Genomic DNA, 22,638 nt, shown 5'->3' with positions numbered 1-22,638 from the left:
TTCAACCAATCACAATTTGTCAGTGTAAATGACCACCTAACAGACACTTCAGACACTCGTATTGTGAAACATGACGAACCTCAGGGTTCGGTATTCGCTTCCACTCTTTTTTAAATTTTTTACATCTAACTCGCAGCAGTTAATGGAAAATTGTAATCTGCATGTGTTAGCCTACTCTGTCTACTTGAACTTTCAGCCTTTTTAAAAAATTGATACGCTGATAAAAATAAACTACAATCTTACAACCATATAGAGGTGGACCGAGGAAACTCCCTACTCCTAAACCCAGCAAAAAGCCAAAATATTCTTATAGGGTCATCCTGCAACATAAGACGCCTTGATGAGTTCCCTGAATGTATTGACAACAAATTTATTCTTACTGTCTCTGAAACTACAATGTCTTGGTGTTATTTTTGTTCAACAGCTCAAATTCTCCAAAGAATTTGGTGTTGTCGCGAAGATAACCTACCTAAGCCTTGAAAAAACTATTCCTCTACAAAAGGGATCTAAACACTACCGCTAAAAAAGGCTTTACAACTATCTTGTTCTCTAAAGTGACATACTTTATGGACCTTGTTTTCCCATGAAGGGTGCACGTCCTTTGCAAAAAATTCAAAATCTGTGCATTCGTTTCATAAAAGGCTGTTCTCCCTCAAGTACATATCACCTTCCACATTAGGGAATTGTAACTTTTAAAATTTGATGAAACACATTTTGTTCACTATGCATGTCTTGTTAATAAGATATTGGCTACCAGACTACTCAACAGTTTAGTGAGGAACATAAATGATAGATTTTTTTATTCCTATCCATCGTACTTCATTTTCCGAAACATCCTTTTCTTATTTAGTACCTTATCTGCTACTCTGAAGAGAATGTGCAGCAGAATTCAATAAATGTTAGCAAATGTTATTCCTGTCAGTTTGTTTGTATCATATGTTTTTTACCTGTTTTTTGGGCTTGGTTGATATTATTATTTATTTTATTTATTTATTATTTGTTCAATTACAATGAAGTAAAATGCCCAGATGAGCGTAGAACATGTCAGTGTAATAAATATACAGTTAACAACATTTAAAAATTGAAATCAATTAAATGTGAGACATTTTAGCAGGTAAAATCTGAAGGGATGGTATCTTTAAAATATTCATCAGTTGAGTAGTATGCTCTATTTAGAAGAAAGTTTTTAAGTTTATTTTTGAGTGTTGTTTTAGAGAGGCTTCTTAGTGCATTTGGAAGTTTGTTATAGATTTTTATTAGAGTATACGGTATATTTTTCTGAATATAAGTAAAATTAGGAATATTAGTAACCAAATCTGCTTTATTTCTTGTTGGGTAGATGTGTGCTTTATCAAAGTCGTTAAAAAGCTTTGGATTGCTTTTAATAAACATTATGCTGTCAAGAATATACTGACTGTATAGGGTCAGTACTTTCTTTTCTATGAATAAAGGTTTACAGCTATCAGTTTGTTTGGATTTATAAATAACTCTAAGGCAACGTTTTTGAAGTGAAAAAATTTTTTTAACGTTCACAGATGCACCCCAAAAAATTAAGCCGTATTTAAGCCTTGAGTGGGCTTGTGCATAATAGACAGACATTGACGCTTGAACATTTATTGTTTTAGTGATGACTCTTAGGGCATAGCAATGCCTTGCAACATTTTCTGACAAAGTATCCAGATGAGATTTCCAATCCAGTCTAAAATCTAGCTCAATTCCCAGGAATTTTGAACTTTTACTAGTTGTTATTGTTGATTTACCATCCGAAAAAGTATAATCAGTATAAAAAGTATAATAAAGTATTATAAACGTACTTTGTCCTTTTGTGTTTAATTTTGTATTTTATTACATTATTAAATATATTTATCCTTTCTGTTAATGTACAAAATATTGTAGGATCAAGGTCGCTGATCGAAGGATAAAAGCAGTCAGTTGGCGCCAAAATTCATAAATTATAATTTTGACATTTTGCAGTGACAGCGTCAATATTTTGTACCGGGCCCAATGAAATCAAACTGCTCACTTAATATTTTGCTGGACTTTCATCAGGAGCAGTTTCACATTTCTTCTAATTTTTATGCCTCTCACCCACAAACAAAATATACAAAATAATTGAAACTGTGAAAATATGTTCGAGACGAATGTACCAACATAAAAAAATCGTGAATCGAATTTAGGAAGCCCGCGAAATTTGAACATTTACCTTATTTTTTGAACAGTCCACTTATATGTACTGAAAAAAATCAACTGGTGTAGGTAAGCCTTTTTGGCAACAACTTTACTGATGTGTCACTATAATTGTTCACTTAGGAAATTTTACATTATTTGAATAAGCTATGAAATGGGTTTTGGTTTTTAAAAATTTAACCAACTTTATATCTCTCGCGGTTTCAATTAATCCTTTAATTTCATTTCATTTAAGGTCGTAACAAAAAACTGGGTTTGTCTGGAAGAAAGTCACGTGATGTTGGAATTTTGTCCACTAGTAAACTTTACTCATTGGGGGATAAAATATTCGCTTTCACTCCTCAGGTGAGTCGCAACATGGAATTTTGTACCACTCGATGGTGAAGCAAACTTCAAAAAGTCAATATATAATTGGATAAAATTAAATGATTTTGAAAGGGTAAATAGCTAGTAAAGCAATGCAAAGCAAAGATATAATAATAAAAATTCAAACAGCTTCAATCCTTTTTGGTAGCCTACTTTGTGCTGCACTAACCAAGTTAGCATCATCAGGAAATGGCTGAGAGTCTTAGTCATTTCCTGATGATGCTAACTTAGTTGGGGAAACGCATGGTGTGATACAGTATTTTTCTTCTGGTGTAAAATAAGTGCTTCCAGTAGATTCATATAATGCCAGAAGGCAAGTTCTACTTATCAAAATGGCCAACTTTTGAGAATGAAATAACCAAGTGATATTTTTTGTTATAATATATCAGTAACTCATATTTCTCTAGCATTTTATTAATTTACCAGGAACTAATTGAAGTTTGTTTCACTTTTTCTTGAAACACAATCACTGTCAGCTGAGCTTTCTGCCACAAATTTTGTGCAAATTAGGTTCAGAGTACTGTGACAGCTGTCAAAGTACCTAGCTATAGGTTGATATATGTTTCTTTTCCATTAATAGTGACAGTTTACTGAAAAAATATAGATATTGGAAATACATATAAAATATAGTCATTTGAAACGTGTTTATTGCCATGTGAAGAGTTTACCTTTCAATTATTAGTTGATACAACTAGACAATCATTTATATCATTTACATATCCATAAATTATTGAAATTCAATTATATATTGAGAAGTATTATTATCATTGCCACTTATTTTCATTACATCAATCAATTTTGAAACCATTCTTTTCAATCTATTATTCATTATAAACACAGTTGAATTAGCTTCAGTGGTTCGTTCTATTCATTCAATCCTTCGATATGATTGGCACTTTAAAAGGTAAGGCCTCGCTAATTCCTAACTTGCACAATTTTCGACAGATTTTTTCAACATAAAATCTCAACACATAAAAGAATAAATATTTATTGACTTATGGAGCTACAAAAACACATGGCATCAAAACGGCAAAACTTTTTGAACAATCTAATATTAAAATCAGAAGACACTTTTCAATCAATTGATTTTTTATTTTTATTTAATTATTTCTAATCTATTTACTTCAAACGGCCTAATATTTTAATAAAGCTTCTATTTATAATCTTCACTGAAAAGTAACAACAAATTACGATTTTGGATCAATTTCATAAAAATCTTCAGCACTCCATTGATGATTCTATAAAAACATTATTTTGTATATTCCATTTACCAACTTCGATATCTGGCATTTCGAATAATCCAGTTATAAATCAGGGACACTCCCAATTTGAGGATAAAATTCATCTTCATGAGATAAAATGTATTTACTGTGATATGTGAAATTCCTATAGTTTATTAGTTGTGAAAACAACTTTTTGTGTAGTATAAAACACTTCAAATCGTAGAAACAGTACAGTGAAAGTGTTACATTGTCAAATAATAGTGACATATGATTAATTGTCCTTAAATCTAAGACATTGCCGAAGACTTTCGTTTGTATAGCTATCTCTTTGCGATGTGCCAAGTGCGAGCCATTATCCAAATTAAAAAAATTAAGTGTCAACCAACTCAATATGAATTATGGTAACAGATTCCAATTCTGAAAGTTATTGACTTGTGGTGAAATGTTAATTTCATATTCATCTTGATATGCTGTTAATATTAAACACAATTATTTCGAATTGTTACATGTCATGCCTGTAGCTTGCTCCTCCCATACACATCATTATTTGAAAGCCACAATATGCCAGTGAATGTGTTTCATCATTCTTGATTATTTTTTTAACTTATATGATTATTCAGTTCACGGACATGTCTCAAAATTACACGGCAACGGATTACGAACTGATGATAGATATTTGCAAGGGCGAACTAAACTTTTTGAAGTCGAGTTGGCAGAATATGTTGGGCAGGCCATTGGTGACTGTGGTTTGCCGAAGATTGCATCTAGGTACTTCATTGTCGGAATATTATTTCTTTGGAAAGCTAACAAGACTTTGTGCGAGTTCAAACTATGAGGGATATACTTTTTCCGCTACTTTTTACAGTTTTCCTAAATATTTTCAAGGGAGTGAAAAATTTACTACACTGAATTTTTTCATTAAAAACTATTTTTTGGCACAACAAAAATCATGTCAGGGTGTATTCTGTTGAAATGTAATTTTATACTAGGTGAGTCTTTGTTGTAGAGATGAGTATTTCAGAGTACATTAAATTTCAAGTTTAAAGTTTGTGACAACACTTAGTTTATTGTTCGCCAAAAGTATTTTATATTTTTCAAAAATTTCTCAAGATCTGTTATGTCATCAAATTGTCTCATTATAACAATACTCAGGGTAACCAGCTCCAGTACAATTTATTTCTAAATTTAGAAAATCTTATTCTCAGAACTCCTATAAACTCCTGAATGTTACAAAAGTTGATGATTATCAGCCACATGAATATTTAAAGTTATTTGGTAACTGTTCAATGAGTCCATAATTTTTGTTTTGTTGTGAAAAAGTAGTGGGGTGGGTAAATTCCTTGATCACCATTGCATATATTCTGTGATTACAGCTGTCATCACTGCAACAATATATTGCTTCCAAAATAATAATCTTGCAACTGTTTCTTGAATTTGGGAGTGCGTGAATGAACTGGGTTTTGGATTTAGTTTTTGAAAATCTCTTATAAAATTGTAATCACAAGTTGTGTTTCAGTTTTTAACGAAGTCATCCTTATATGTCATAGTTATGGTGACCATAGATAGATATTTATTTTCTCCCTCTTCACACTTTGACAAGGATTCAATAAGTTAGTAACATAAATTATACAAAATATAAAAGGTGAATATGCTAAACCTCTGATCCACGGACAAGGATTCCTTATATCTATCTAAAGTATGAAATAAGTAAAATTATGGAGGTATACAAAATAATTGATATTTTGAAATGAAATTTTAAAACATTCATCTCTCCCAACTAGCCGCACAGTAGGTTCTGGTAAATTCCTGCCGAAAAAAACTACTTCGCTGGCTAATATCACGCTGGATATTGATTTATATCCGACAGACATTTATGCAAGATACCTCGCAAAGGTTAGTCTCGTAGATCTGTGAGACTAACTGGGGACCATCTTCTGGAATATCGTTTATGGTAGCCGTGATGGCATACTGAAGACATTCCAGTTGATTGATTGATATTAAGGTTGTCAGATGTTCATGCAGGCTGAATCTACTTGAACAATAGAAAATAGTCTTGTGCCAGCCAAAGAAGTCAGTAATCCATTAAGTATTTCAGGAGTGTACAGGATAGCTTGGCCATCCGACATCTAGTCCCATTTTCGCTTTGGCCGTTGCTAATGAACTCGAAAACAGAACATAATCTGGAACATCAATTATTGATCTAATTTGGCCTGAACATCTCACATCATGTTCGATATTATGTCTTGGAAATTTAAATAATATTTAGAACTGCCTTCTGAGAAGTCCCAAAGTGTTTCTCCTCATAAATTCGAATATCTACAATTTTCTCATACTTTCCAAATGATTATTTCAATAGTATCGAAAAACGTCTGTAACAAATTTCCATAGACAGTGATTTTTCTACAGTGTGTAAAAGCCAGATGGAATCTGTCTGTTTAAAATCTGTTTTTCCGTTAACCAGCTGTCGCACCCCTACGAACGACAACCCTCAGAAGTCGAAACTTGTGCGAGCTAAGGATTAACGAGGTCTTACCTTTTAACGTGTTGATTCCTAACACAGGTTGGGTAGCAAGTGAAGATCAATCGTTCAGACTGGGGCTTGAACCACCGACCAACATGGCAGTCAATTCGAGTGAGTGAACAAAGCACCCACGCCGAACCGTTTGGCTACCGACCGACCAAATTCATTTATTATTTCAGTTACTGTATGCCTGGCTAATATTGCATGTAGTGGATGCCTGTCTACTCGATGTATGTGGGTTTTCCTCAAACTCAAGCATCACATCTAATTTAAGTTTATAACTCATTGCATTGGCAGCTGCTTTTTTTATCTGCCCCACACTACCAAGCTTGCGAAACTGCTTCTTTATTTTGCTTATCGATCCTGAGATATGGGCGGTAAATTAGGAAATTTCTCATGAAATAGGCGAGGTACTTCCTGTTGTGTTTGGGTTTTATCTCCGTAACCAATCATTTGAAAAACTGTTATTTTACGCATTTCAGTTGATCTAACCATTTGTAAGACTTGAAGTTAACGAACTTTAAACTAAAATCAAAATACTGACAACTAATGTTGTGACATACAAAACAAGTTGACAAGTCGTTTTTAAACTAACGTTGCCACGGAAATTATTTACAGTTTTTTAAAGGATACCATATAAAAAGAACATAGCTATGGTTTTTGCTTACTTTCTTATTATCAATACCTCAAAATAAAATAAGTTTTGAGTATATTGTAATAAGTTTTGAGTATATTGTAATAAGTTTTGAGTGTATTTTAACGTTTTTCGGTAACCACATGATTTTAATTTACTTTATCTTAATTGTTGCAATAAACTTGAAAACGATAACATTTTTGAATAGAGAATGAAGAGACCGTTCAAACGTTATTTCACAAGCCTATACTTCCCATTTAAAAAATTAGAGGTTGTACCTGTCATTCGACGGGGGTTGAAGGTAGTGTTGGCATTGTTCCGTTGAAGTATGTCAAATTATAATTTAAATTTGACGTGTTTTGGAATTTTGCTGAAATATGTACCGTAACCGAAATAATGAAATTATTCCATTTGGCTTTTACACACTGTATATTACACTGTCTATATTGAAGTTCGGATTTGCAGCAGATTGTCTTCAGGCACTCTGGTTCATCTCAGGAAAAGGGTGTTCAATTTTTGGTATCACAGATGGTGTCTTCATAACAAGAATAAATTAAAGAAACAATTTTTATTATATACCTACATGAACGTTTTACCATTTGAGTGAGACTAAAAGAAAATATGGTAAATAATAAATAGGATCAGTGAAAACAATAGAATACCACCATTTTTGAATAATTGACTACTATAAGTATGTATGAATTTTCAAAAATATCGTCCAGAAAGTTTTTAATTGTTGTGAATGGACGTTTTGGGGATTTACTAACCGGTGATTCTTCAGTTCAGTCACGTATGTGACGCTAATGCTGAACGATTTTGTGGTGTGTTTTGCATGTTTTTGTTCCTGTTTGTATTAGAACCTTGACCTCGAAGAGTACTACACCAGCTACGACATCGCCCTATTGGCTGACAAAGTGGTTGCACACTTGTCCTTCTTAACAATGAATTGGCGAAACATGCTCGGGAGGCCGACGATAACTGTTGTTGCTACAAAAAATCATTTAGGTAATAATTGCACAGAATATTGTAATGTTCGTAGTAGATTGGTTTCTTGGAAAAGTTTTTTTATTTTTACTGTACAAAAACGATACAGTTTGATGTTATACTTTCGAAAAATATTACTGACCACATTTACATGAGCATCAGTTGTTATAACAACCGACAGTGACGGCTCGTGCATTGGAGAACAGGGGAGGCTGAAGCCATAAAGACTATATACACACAGCAAAGCCCGCCGGAGGCGCGAAAATTTTTTGAGGTACCGCACCTATTTAAAGCAAAAAACGTAATATTTTCATAAATGCAAACAAAAATTGAGTATTGCAGAAAATTATACGTATAAAACTGACCATTAAAAAAACAAAAACAAGGAAAAAGGGTTGTCTTTATGTTATTTATTGTAAAATTTGTAAATGAACTCTTCTTAGTCAATAAAATAATACTTCTTTTTTAATATAACAGTTTTTTCCAAAATTGCTAAAAACGATTGAAAGTTGTGATGTACAGGTAATATCAGTAGTTTCATCAATTTTCCATGCAAAAAAAGAAACACTTTCAATCTCCTTGCTTATAGTTTCCTTAATAATATATGCCACACTGTCTATAAGCTAATTTTGGATGGTTTTTGCGGTGCCCGAAAAAACGATACCGTTTAAAAAAGTGCCAAATTGTTAATCATATTTGCCCCATAACATTAAAATTTCCTTGCAATTGTCGCGATTAATCGAATCTTCGGTTTCATCGTGACCGCGAAAAGCTAATTCTTGGGAACCCAAATAAATCGTAATATCGATGAGTCTTTTTAAATTCGACCGATTTAAATGTCTTTCTGTAGAACGAGGTAATTTTTTCAAATTGGAACATCCTATTTTAGACCACGTTTGGTATTCGGTTTGTACGGAAAATAAAACACAGGGCCAACAAAAAAGTTTTTCTCGTTTAATGGAGCCGGTTAACCAATCACATTTATCGTACCAACTAATATTAAATCCTCGATTTTGTCGATTATCTGACGCTTTAATTGAAATCAAATTTGGTTGGACTATACCGTCAGATTTTTTAATTTCGTGCAACTTATCCATAATAAATGGAAAAAAAACTTACCGAAAAGTGAAAACCTGAAAACATCTTGAAATTGAAAGAAAACACTTTAAAAACACATTGAAAATATTACCAAAAAGCACTGCCATAATACAATACTGCCTGTTTTATACACAAATAACAAATATTATCAAGAAACACTAAAACGATTTACCAAAATATTTTTCAGTTCCGGTCCGTCACGGCATCCCGTTCGAATAATTAAATAAAAAAACAAGCGCAGTCATACACTAACGACTAACGGAGACCAAGTGGAGGCTAGCCGCCTCTAACGCTATAATTTCTGCAACTAAAATTACAAATCGGGACGTATGTCGCTGGTTGGATCGGTCTCGTGGAGCCTGTGTTTTTTAAAGCGGTCGGAGGCTTGGCTCCCTTGTAACGTATGTCATTTATTATTTCGGGTTGATGGTTTATTCGTTATTCGTTCATTGGCGGTGCGTTTGAGTTTTGTTGATGCAGGATACAGTGTGGTACGTACTACATAATGAGTGATAGTGTTTTTTCGGGCATATCATGTATTTGTATTGAAAATTAATGGTAATGATACCCAAGCATTTTTAAAAAAAAATTATCATAATTGTTTGTTAATATCTTTTAATTTATTGCGATGAATAGCCTCAAATTTTATGGGGAGGCTAAGCCTCCCTTGCCACCTCTGACGAGCCGCCGCTGGTGAGCACTTCTGTCCAGCCTCGGGATTGGTTTTTGTTGTGTCTGTTTCATATATGTGTGTTCCCTCGATTAGCAAGGGAAGAGTTGGTCACCTCTGGCAGAACCCCGCATTACTAGGGGAAGGTTGATTATAATGAGGTTTCCCCTGGTTCCCCAAATGGATCGTTCGTAAACGCAAATCACCCTGCGGCCATTCAGCTGTCGCACGATTCCTTACCCTGAGGAAACCTCGGAGTTCCTCAGGGTTTCTACATTAGGTCCACTCTTATATATAATATATGTAAATGATTTTTTTAATGATCAGTTCGTTATGTATGCTGATGACGCATCTTTATATTTAACTCAGGAAAATATTAAAGCCACAGTTAATAAAGCATCTGATGAAATGAAAATAACCCAAAAGTGCTTCTCAGACAATGGTCTCTTGTTAAATGAAATAAAAACTGTAATTTTATGTTTTAATCATTCAAGAACCACTACAGATCATAGTTTACTAGTAACATCAATAATGGATCAATTCAACAACAAGAGGAGACAAAATTTTTGGGTTTGAAGATAACAGAAAATCTCAAATGGAACAAACATATTGATACAATTTGTAAAAAGATATCTTATTGTATTCAACAACTACGCTGGAATGTAAATAGATCACTCTTAATAATGTACTACCATTCATATTTTCATTGTAACATTTCCTATGGTATTATAGCTTGCGATGTATCTAGTGATTGTTCCAGAATACTCAAAATTCAAAAAAGAACCATAAGGTATGTAGCAGGAGTTACTAGAAGGACAAGTTGCAAACTCATCTTCCAAAATTTCAGAATATTGACTGTTACAAGTATATACATTTATGAGATATTAAAATATGTAAAATCGCACATAACTAGTTTTCCTACTCTTGATGCTAATAAGAATTATAATACTAGAAATTCCCTACAGTTGGAAGTGCCATCACACAGATTAGTTGTATCTGATTCATGTCATTTCAAAGAGTTGCTCCTGGATAAATCCTAATATTCTATCAAAGAATATATGGATGATAACTTATGACCCTGTACATGTGTAACATTTTAGGAAGATTTTAATAACGATGATGTTACATAAATAACAGACTATTTTTGGTTTTGACATTAATGTAGTATGTACATGTTCAAATTTTAGTCCGATTTTAATAACGATGCTGTTGCATAAATAGTAGATTATTTTAGGTTTTGACTATTATATATTATATTATCTATGTAAATTATATATTGTGCCTCTAAGTACACGGAATTTGTATTCTTAATTTTGTATTCGCACACTTTATGACATACTCAATGTCATCTATAGATGATCCAACTTAATAAATATTATTAATGTTATATACCACGGCACAGAATAAATATTTATTGCGATATGGAGCTACTAAAACATATGACATTGTAACGGACAAAACTTTCGAAACAACATATTAAAAATCCTCCTTTAGGATGCCGTGTAAACGTGGTCAGTTTCTATTACAAAAAAAAACTGTCAAAGTTTTTATTAAAAATACAAATTTCTTCCTTTGTTGCTATATTTTTTACAAAACATGTAATGTTTTCATCTAGAGAACAAATTGCTTTTTCAGTTATCTTTGAAAAGAGAATTTCATGTTCTATGGAGTATCTAGAGAAATTTCAAATCAGAAGTTATTGAATTTTTTCAATGTTGAAAATATCTATAATATAATTCAATAAACTCACTTAACGGACAAATTTTTTCCTCACATGAAAATTTCTAATCCGACAAGAAATTGTGTTGTGTTGTAAAATATATCTTTACTCTCAATGTTTCAAGAATCTGTAAGAAAAGAGTTTGACTGTCGCTGACAAATGTCTTCTCAATTCATTTTTTTTACTAAGCTAAATAGCAGCAATTCTGAAAACTATGTTCTATTTATGATTCACGTTAAATTCAATATTTGTGATAAAGTCCTGTAATTGTTTTAAGTAGTATTGATGTATTATATTACAAGTGAAATATTCAAAGGCAACAACTACGTCAAGATACTTGATTTCAACATATTTTTGTAGTTTTTCAAGATGGAGTAGAAAATATCAGTCTATATTGAGGAAAATAATTGGATATTTATTTTAACATCGTCAGCTATCACGACATAAACTTGGACTAAAACATCACACCACATACCTCATTTATTCGATAAAGCTCGCTTTCTTTATTTGCTTTGAATACAAAAAGGTCTTTGAAGTAGTGTCTCGTTGGTTAATTGTTGTTTCAGTGTAAAGATTCCTCCTAGTTTTTTAACATACCATTTATATTCGTATTCATTCACCGAAATTTTGCATGTTGGGTTGAGGACTAGCTATTAACAATGTATTAACCATTTTGATTATTTTTTTATTTTGTCTTGATTTACACTGGTGTGTCGTTCAAATGTACATTGTTTCAGAATTCATCTGGAATATAAGAATCGTAAAATGAAAGCTATAGTAAAGTTCTAATAATTTGAATATTATTGAAATCAGAATTGGTATGAATACCACAAAGGCTTCTACCACAACTGAAGACAAAAATGCCGTTTCAATTCAAGTGAATCTTGAAATACTAGATCAATTTTAAAACATTTGAAAGTTTTAAATTTCCCAAATTCCTAGAACATTCTGATTTTGGTATTTTAAAATTCTCTCAAGTTCAGAGAGTTGTGTCGGCTAGTTCTTCATTTCATCAGAGATGTCTCTATCAGTCAATTTCAGCTTCAATTAGTGCCAGGTTTATTATATTGCAACACATGGATTTTAAAAGTCATGTCAGTCGCTTTTGTTGTTGTTCTGAAAATAGTTTATTTTATCTATCATCATTGAATTACAGTTATTTTGTTGAAAAGAGATTATGAACCAAGTTAGTGCATGGATTATAGATGTTCCAGTGGATGAACAAAATTTTCTAATCTGTCATGCTCTCTCAACTATACGTCATTGTTCCTTCTCAATAGCATTTGAAACTTTTCCGTAATCTCGATTATTAGGCTGAGACATCACTTAATAAATTCTTGGGATATTTACAATTCCTCAAAACATGTTCTGATCATTTTCAAGCAAAATTATTATTGGTTATGCAAAATTGGATTGGATCATCAATTTTGACGTAAAACCTCTTTCGAGTCGCATTTTTGAACATGGGATTATTTTCTCTACTAGCAATAAATATTATAGAAGGTATTTCACCCATGCATAAAGGATTTAGGGAGATGCCAGCTAAGTTTAGCTGATAAGGTATAATGGGCAACTTACCAGCTAGTTCATTTAGCATATAATAACGGGGCATATTGGAAAACTGGCTGTAAATCAAATTATCTAAAAGAACAATTCGTTCAGGACAGTCTCAATTCACCTACATTGTAGGTTAATAAACTGACACCTATCAGAAAACAATTGCTCCTCTGGCTAATACCATGAAGGGCATTGGATTATATTGGACAGGTGTCAGTGCAGGGTTCTCCACAGGAGACACACCTGCGTATGCTGTTGGCGATATATCCACCAGAATCGATTTTCAATTATTGGAACACACTTGCAGATCGGTGACAGGCCATTTGGCCTGTGTCCATCATCAACATGAAGTCGATGATTTCCCGTAATTAAAAATCGAATTACTGAGTATCATTCCTCGAACTAGGCTAAAGCGAACGACAAACAACTTATTTGTCATCGCCCCATCTGCCCGTGAACGAGGAAGACATCTCACATATAGTACGGGGCATACTTGAAAACTGGCGATACAGCTACCAATTAACAGCATATGCAAGAATTATTTCTGTGAAAAATCCTGTACTGACACCTGTCGGATATAATCCAACGTCCTACATGTTATTAGCCAGGGAAGTAGTTGTTTTCTGATAGGTGTCGTCAGTCCATTAACCTACAATGTAGGTGAATTGAGACTGGCCTAAATGAATTGTTCTTTTAGAAGATAATTTAGTTCAGTTAGTACTTCCACAATCTCTATTGCCAAATTTGGAACTTCAGTACATCCAATCTAATTATTGGGTGAATATATAAGTTACTTGTACTTCCCAGTCGATATTCCAGTTGATTCTGAAACGACCTGTAGAGATTTTGATTAAAAATTTTGTTCATTTTTGAATCATGAACACATCTTTGACATTTACACCTGGTGATAAATCAAGCTATACATCATTACTCAGTCTTATATTACTGGAGGTTAAAATTTTTAGAGGACGGAAAATTGCCTCTCGCAATGATAACAACAATGAAAAAACTCAACTCTGGTTACATCAATGGCACTAGAGTGACACTAGGCAATCTGAACGATTTCTTGAGTACAAGTTGTATAACGAACCTGAATTTTTTGGGATGTCACGAGGATGGGTTACCTGACAGTGAGTATCAATACAAATTTTTATCGTTAGATGAATTGACGAGTATTCAACTAATATTCTTTGATTTTTTTATATATAGAGTTAAATCCCCAAGTACAGCAATATCTGGAAGAGCATTCTGTCAAATCTCTATCATACAAATCATCTTCGTTGATTGTTTCGAGGACTGGTACGAGAAACAGACAACTCAAAAGAAAAATGTCTGTCAGAGGAGCAGTTAAGAAAACCAGATCTATCAATGTTGATTGTAAGTACTTGACACGTGTGATTTCATGAAGTATAAAAGTTGAAAGTCTTGTTGTGTAATTTGAAGAAAAAAGAAAAACCCTTTTCTAGTGATAATGGTTATCTTTTATTTTTTTACATTCAAGCGGCACTATATATTTTTCCTGGATCATATTTTCCAACTTATATTGACGAGAAAGGTTAGTAATATTACGAGAGTTGTTCCAAAAGTTGTAGGAATTTGGTTACAAATTAGAAATTTAATAGAACTGGCCGATACTTGATGAAAATCCATATTGAAACTAATTTACAAATTAGTTTTACAAAACTAGTTTTACAAAACTAGTTTTACAAATTAGAAATGTTTTTTTAATATAAACTTCATTTAATTCAATGATTAATTATGTTTGATGCAAACTAATATTCGTTATGTTTAGATTTCATGAGTAAAAGTTGTAGGTGGAATCTGGAAGCAATTACTACTGCAAATCGTTGAAAAATTCTTTAATTTTTCATGTTGCGTGTAGTCTTGCATTGTTCTGTTGCAGCAAGAAATACTGCTACAGAATGGTTCAGATGAAAGAATAATATTTTGTGTTGATTATTGTAAGCTTGCAAAGCAAAAGCACAATTGCAAATATGTCAAAATGTGTCTGACCCAGTTAAAGTAGAGCTGGATTCCTAAAACTTTTAAAACATCCCTTGCACTGTGTTTAAACTTCATGTATAACACCATGGAGGGCAGCTGCCCTCCTGCTCCTCGCTGGGTACGCTGTGTCAAGGATGTGACAGGCACAATTGTTTCATAAATTTTTGACAAATCTAATTCACATGTTTCTCTGTGCTACAAATTATTTTTGGTCCTCAGATAGATCAAATCACGGACTTTGTGACACCTTGTATGCAAAATTTGTTTAAGACTACAGTTTGATAAATACCTACAGTAAAACTATTTCTCTATTTGAATGATCACGTTCCATTTATAGCTGATACTTTGGGTATGGAAAGCAACGAAAGTTTGGAAAGAAGAGGATCCATGTTTTTCTCGGCAAGCTCCATCGACAAGGTTGATAACCCTTTCATGCACAGAGATAAATTGAGAACTCCTTCCCCCGAAAGAAAAAAATCAAGTGTGGAATCGCCAAGGGAATTACGAAAGGAATTGCCAAATATCAGCATCACTCGGCATAGGAATATTTCGGAGACGCAGTACGCTGAAACAGAAGTAAGTTGTTTTTAACTTCATCAACTTGTTGCTTTACCCGAATTGAAGTAATTTTGTGATACGAGGATACCGTAAATATTTTTTCATCAATTCGCCTTTCAAATTGATATACTTTCGCGTGCGTACAAAACAGTTTTCTATTCTTGAGTTGATATTTCTAAAACATTGGTCTCAGATACTTTTTTTGGAAGTGCTTCGTGAATAAACAACTTTTGTGAGACTCAGTTCATCACAAAATGCCCAAACGGCAGATTTTTAATTAGCTTCTGGTTCATAAGGATATGTACAGTGTGGCCCATTTAAAAAGAAAGCACCCTCATAAAACATATATTTTTTAACCGATTAGATTTTTTTTGTATCAGGTAGACATTCGAGAAGTCTACATACTAGAACACGAAATTCCTCTAACGCGTCTTCATTTTCAGTTTAAACTTTTATTATTTTTCAATGTCAGATGTTGAAAAAAACTATTAGTAATTAAAAAAATATATATTAGCAATTTTTCTTTAATCTGACTATACCACTAGATTCACCTAGTTTTTGACAATTTGACAAACATGCTATTTTACTATTTTCAAATTCAATTTTATAACTTTTAGACTATGGATTTAGCAAGTTTTGGTTCATCACTGTCCACAATTTCATCAGAATAAATATAAAGGCCGTTTTTATTTTTAGCTGACGCCACTATTGCTATTTCGTAAACGGTAAGACCTACAATGTCGGTTAAATCAAACAAAAGTTTCCTATTTTAGGGAAGTAGAATAATCTCTTTTCAGATCGAGAATATCAGTAGTTATTTTTGAAATGTTTGCCAAAAACTAGAATTGTCGATTTTCGTTTTTTTTGGCTCCTCCTCCATTTCGAACGATATAAAAAAAGGCAGAGGAACTTTCATATAAACCAATTTGCAATGCGAATTCATTTTTAAATGCGGACCTGTATTATAATACATTGCCGAGTTTGTTATTACAGTGACTACCAAAATCGATGAAGAAAACTAGAGGTCCGTCCGTATTTGAAAAAATTAAGTTGATAATGAAATCTAATGACCGGAACGTCGCATTGCAAATTGCTTTTTGAACAGACTATAACAAATATGAAACATTATCTAAAGTTCCTTTGCCTTTTTTTATATCTTTCGAAATGGAGATGGTACATAAAAAAAACGAAATTCGACAACACTAGTTTTTGGAGAATATTTTAAAACCAAAAGGGTGTTTGTTCCATTAAAAAATAACTCAGATCTATCATATATCTCATTCAAAATTCTCAATCTCAAAATTTTTAAAATAATTTGTATCGATTTTAAATCTACATTTCCAGGATAGTTGTGTTCATCATTCAATTCTGGGTAGAATTCAAATTCTTCAGAAAAAGTAGTCATTTCTGAGAATGTTTTTGCAACACAGAAAACGTTTGGAAAAAACTCATATGATTTCTTTGCTCAGTTGTCACTCTTTCAATGAGTAATGGAGGGGGTCACTTAATGAATCACCCTTTGCAACTGCGACATCCTGCCAAATTCCGTTTAGGCTGTCAGTATATGAGAACTACAATCACAAGTTATGATTGGATTAAGTAAAGTAAATATGGAAAACCTCAATCATACACGAAACCAACAAATCATTTCCTACACCTTGGAACTTCTAGCAAGAAGCCAAAACCAGAGGAGAATCATCGAAGAACATTTAACTTCGAGAAACAAGCTTGAGTCAGCACAGAAGATGCATCCTGAAAGAAAATTCGCGAAACCTAGTGCTAACAGATCGCGAATTCCAGAACCTGTGAACTCTACTCAAGTGTCGGGAGTTTCGACAAAAAGAAAGTACTCCGGAAATTGTGAAAGTGAGCAGAAAAGTGCGAAGAAAAGACGCATAATGAGTTCTTCAGAAGTAGGTGTCTTCGCTTCAAGTAGGATGGCGAAAACAGTTGAAAATGGAAATTCTGCCACTATCACCCCAAATACACGAATCCAACATAGAAAAGGTGACGGTTCCCTGATTCCGGTCCGAAAAACGGATCCCAATGTCAGCTCTAATATTCAAGAGACTCCGTTGAATTCAAAACAAAAAACTGGACCTAATGTTTTTCAGAGGTTATACTCGCAACGGAAACAGAGTGTTTCACAACAAAGTGTTCATCGCCCGAGAAAAGACTCTTTGCCCGCAGCAAAAAATTCCTTCTCAAGGAAGAATAGTCTTAAAGCAGTAAAGAAGTCTACACTACTTACTGAGGACATTCAAAATGCATTGACCAAGCTCGATTTAACTAGTGATAAATAGTTATGTGTCGTTCATGTTCTCCATTATCATTTATTATTGTTTTTAGATATGACGGATTCCAACAATTTCTATCAAATGATAAGTAAACTTGTCTGTTATTATATATAATATTTTTTGTGTTTTTGGGCAGGAATAATGATTTTCTACTTTCGGAAACTTTTATTGGAATGAATTTATTATCTGCACTTGTATCCTTTGATGTTTTATTAGATGAGGAACGTTTTTAAACCCAAACCTATGCTGTAAGAAAAAAATCATTTTGTATTGTACAAACACCTTGAATATAATCTATTTACTGAGGAAATGAAGATTTACATGTATTATTGACGTTAAAGGTTTATACCTTGGATAGCAAATAAGCTATATATCCAACAAAAATAATAACAAAAAGTTGGCTAACAAAAAACTTGGATGAATGAAAAATGTAGACAGGATAAAAACTTCACAGAGAGAACTTAAAAAACGTAAATGGTCCTGAATACAGGATGGATAAGAAAAGTGTTAGTAAATGAATGCAAATTAGAGAATGTTTTTCGAAGCAAATAGAAAATCTCCGTGCATTTGTATTTCTTTCTTTTGGCAACCAAGTGTTGCCCATCCTTACACTTGCTGTACCATACTTATGATGGGCCAAAAGTCCGAAACACGTCTCTATGATTTGCCACTTTTTTGAGTGCTACATCCGATCATTAACTTCTGTATCTTATATCAAGACACTCAGTAACCTTCATATTTGTATTATTTCATGGACCCGGATGTCACGCAGGAAGCCATAGCTGCCTCCGTTGTGATTTTGATGGTTTTCTTGCAAACTCAAGATCTATTAACTGAAACCATAAATGTGCAGTTGGCTCCTGTTGTTGACTCCATGCGCATGTGTTGTTTCCTATTTTTGGCAAACAAGTGGTGTTGTCCATCTTTGCACGGGGCTCTATCTCTGTATCTGTAGAGTAGGGAGGGTGAGTGTAGACCCACAGCACTTAGGCCTCATATGACCCATTGTACATCCTCTCGAGGAGTTGTCCTTCTAGGTCATCGTCCATCCTGTCCTGTCCAGGAAGGTGGACAGGTCACTAACAGACATCTCTTTTATATTGGCAGGTGTAGGCCAAGACTCGCCGAGCACACACTCTCTTTGGCAAGCTTGAGGTGTCTCTCGGTGGGCTCCGCGAAGGTTTTGGAAGGTGCAGCGACATTACTGTCGTTGCGCGGCTTCTTCAACCTTCTTGGGGTTCCCTTTGTAGAGGTGCACAAGTGAGGAAGCTTTCCTGCAGGGCCAGCCGGTCCATTGCCTTTATTCAAGGTGGAGCTCTTTGCGTCCGCCGCAGGAAGTGCCTTTGCTGTTGGAGGTGGAGTGGAGGAGGAGGAGGGTGCACTTATAGTTGCTGCCACTCCTGTCTATTTCGCTCTCTTTCTCCTTTTGGCTTCGGTGCCGCAAATGCGCTTACGCCTTGGCCTTTGTATTACATCACGAGGTGATCTGCTATATCCATCCCCAGTCACCACCTTAGATTAAGGTGAGCACTTCTGTCCAGCCTCGGGATTGGTTTTTGTATTTGTTATTTCTATTTTCGTGTTGTTTCTTTCATGTGTGTTCCCACGAGTAGCAAAGGAAGAGTTGGTCATCTCTGGCAGAGCCCCGCATTATCAGAGGTAGGCTGATTACAATGAGGCTTCGTCCAAGTCCCCAAGAGGATCGTTCGTGACCGCATATCACCCTGCGGCCATTCAACTATCGGCACGATTCCTTACACCTTAGCTTGGGTAGGCTGGTCCATGGTGGCATGTATGGCAAAGGCTTCTGGGGAGTTTTAGTTCCCCTCGACTTACTTATTTCTGCCACTGACCAGAACAAGTGTGATTTATACATGGGTGATTATTACCATCTATTGTTAGGATGAATGAAAAACAGTATTTTTTTAAATTTTTAATATGGTTTATGTCGTTACTTGAACTGTTCAAATTTATGTAGAGTTCACGATTCGCGCTCAGTTCCATTTACTTTGAATTACTAACTTGAGTTCTGGCTGATGTTGTTTGTCAATGATGTCAACCAAATCAAACTAGTTCTTGAATTCAACATCAAATCATCAGTAATGCTGTTGAAAGATTCGGCAAACAAATAAATTGTTTTGTTGGGCAGATAATATCTAAATTTGTAAGAAATTCTGGCAGGCGAAGATGAAGATTTTTTTCTATTCTCTGGATTGCATAATATCAGTTATCAACCAAACAAAATCCAACAACTATAAACCTCTTTCAAGTTATTTGTTGGAGTATCGAGGTGGCCGTGGTGCCGATAACGTCCGTTCTCAAGTTTTGTGATGTATTTTTCCATTATGTCAAATATTGTAATAAATGAAAGGTTATAAAAAGTGACGTCAGGGGCCGCCCTTTACGCCGGGTGGTTCGGGTAACCACGGTCGATGGAAAATACTTGCATTCGTTATGAATTTTCACCAAGTCCATCATATAACCAAAATTGAATCGTGATATACAGTTTTGACCAAGGTTCCGCAAAAGAACTGATCTCTGGTTAAATTATTATTATATTATATTATTAATTCCAGGTAGAGGAGCTGTTTGCAATGCTGAGAGAATCGGACTCTCTGGACGAACAGGGTGACATCCTCCAATATTTGGTGGACTCTCAAGGCTTGAACTTCAACACTGGAATGCTCGAAAATGGTAAAATAGTCACAGTCAAAGACCTCCTGAAGGGTCTCTACGCCAAAGCTTGCCTCCAAAAAATGTGGGGCCTAGTGAGGCACTCGGCTGGGATGTTGGGAAAGAGAGTTGAAGACCTTGCCAAATCTGTTACCGATTTACTCGTACGGCAAAAACAAATAACGGTCGGTATGCCCCCCAATAACGAGCACACCATCACTGCTCCATTGCCCGAAAGTGATCTGAGACTGCTCATCCATGAAGCTTACGGCGAAGACGACAGTACGGCCATGTTGACGCAAGAACTGCTTTCCTATCTGGCCATGTTCATCAGAACGGAACCACAACTGTTCATGGAAATGCTGAGACTGCGAGTGGGACTTATAATTCAAGTTATGGCAACGGAATTGTCAAGAACTCTCATTTGCGATGGAGATGAAGCATCGGAACATCTACTGAACTTGAGTCCTTTTGAAATGAAGAATTTGCTGCATCATATTATCAGCGGAAAGGAGTTCGCTATAAGCAGTGGTATGTATTATTAATTTATTTCGTCAGGGTGATTTCGTTAACAGGATGATTCAGGTTGAAAATTGTTCAAACCTGTTCAAAATTCTTGAAAATGTACGTAATTTTTCACCTCAATTTCTCCAAGAACTGGCATACAAATGATCGAGTGTTGGTAAATTCTCCTTTCGCAATCTGAAGAAATAAAAATTGTAATGGAAAACTTTCCTCCACAAAAAGTTACTTTTGTTCATTATATACTTACCATTCAGAATTGTTTATTATACAGACTTTTCTTGAAAAACGCGGCTCAATATTTTGGCCATTTTTTTTCCACTAATTTCAGGGCTAATAAACTGTACAATGTAACTGGAATAAATTATTGATTGATAATTATTACGGTAAGATCTAAGGCACCTTCTTTGAAACCCCTCCTTCTGAGAAATGGTGTAGTAGTAATCTTTATTATAGAATATATCCCAATCTTACAAGATATAATAACTAATAACAATTTAAATTTAAATTTCCACACACTGCCAAAAATATCAATAACATTCCAATCTGTATATAGATAATAACAATAATAAAGATAAAATAGATAAAAGACAATAATAAAAAAGATACACAATTTATAAGAACCAATGTTAAAAACAAATATTGATATAGTAACACACACATACATATATACATATTTTCCAACCAACTAACGCTCTAGATATTCCAATAATTCACTTTCAAACCCTCTTACAGTATTTGCCTCTTTAATGCCATTTGGTAAATTGTTAAATTCCCCTAGTCCCTTGTAGAATAAGTTTTTCATACCGCCACTATTGTGAGTTCTGTATATATATGAAAATTGGCATAAGATCTTATCTCGTGTTTATGTATTTGATTATTGAAAACAAAAAATTAAAATATGCTGGTTGGAGACTTTTGGTTATTTTAAATATAAAAACCATTGTTAAAAAGAATAATCAATTTGAGATCGATAGCCATCGCAGCATAATTAACATGTGATCAATGGAAGTATAAAGACAGCATCTTAAGATAATTCTCATGCCCCATGTTGGAGTTTTTGAAGTTGGGAAACCCTATTTTGGTTTATTAAATGCATAATATATTTTAATATTTTGGAGTTAACTGTCAAATTATTTGCTATCCTAGAAAAAAAAATTCTTTTGATTTTTTTTTATAACATATTCAGTATGACAGTTCAAACTCAAAGTGTTGTCTACAATAACTCCCAGATATTTTATTTGAGACACATATTCCAAGGTAGTGATACCAATTTCAATCTTTATTTTATTATAATCAATAGAGTTCAGTTTATAGTTGAAAGTTTGAATCTTTTATCCAAAACAAGCATATTTCTCAAACGCCAAAACTGCAATACTATTCGCGCCGCGCGTTTCCCCAACCAAATTGACGTCTTCAGGAGATGAAGTAAACTGTTGAAGCTCTGGTGTTCACATACACATTTATCCAGAAATTAGCCTCATCGCTGAAGATGATTTTGAGTATTCTGGAACAATCACTAGATGCTCCCCAAGCTATAATACCATAGGAAATGTTACAATGAAAGTATGCATGGTAGTACATTAATAAGAGTGATTTATTCACATTCCAGCGTAGTTGTTGA

At 34.0% G+C, this 22,638-nt stretch overlaps 1 protein-coding gene across 2 annotated transcripts in view; it reads left to right on the top strand.

Annotated features, from left to right (window-relative positions):
- LOC111513659 (probable phosphorylase b kinase regulatory subunit alpha) overlaps nucleotides 1-22,638 on the top strand; it is a 34,068-nt gene that overhangs the window by 8,530 nt on the left and 2,900 nt on the right. The window contains exons 6-11 of one of the 2 annotated variants that reach the window (XM_074181567.1): nucleotides 2,423-2,532; nucleotides 7,789-7,936; nucleotides 13,926-14,090; nucleotides 14,170-14,337; nucleotides 15,302-15,540; nucleotides 20,396-21,023. In XM_074181567.1, the coding sequence (XP_074037668.1) occupies nucleotides 2,423-2,532; nucleotides 7,789-7,936; nucleotides 13,926-14,090; nucleotides 14,170-14,337; nucleotides 15,302-15,540; nucleotides 20,396-21,023 (1,458 nt within the window). Of the gene's footprint in view, nucleotides 1-2,422; nucleotides 2,533-4,396; nucleotides 4,545-7,788; nucleotides 7,937-13,925; nucleotides 14,091-14,169; nucleotides 14,338-15,301; nucleotides 15,541-20,395; nucleotides 21,024-22,638 lie in introns of both variants that reach the window. The other variant, XM_074181566.1, reaches the window with a different exon arrangement.

The sequence above is a fragment of the Leptinotarsa decemlineata genome, unplaced genomic scaffold (assembly GCF_025532065.1).
Source record: "Leptinotarsa decemlineata unplaced genomic scaffold, Ldec_3_MD MMD2_tig00026314_RagTag_RagTag, whole genome shotgun sequence".
In the NCBI taxonomy this organism is placed as follows: Eukaryota; Metazoa; Arthropoda; class Insecta; order Coleoptera; family Chrysomelidae; genus Leptinotarsa; species Leptinotarsa decemlineata.
Note: the sequence above shows the minus strand (reverse complement) of the source record. Positions and strands in the feature narration are given on the sequence as shown.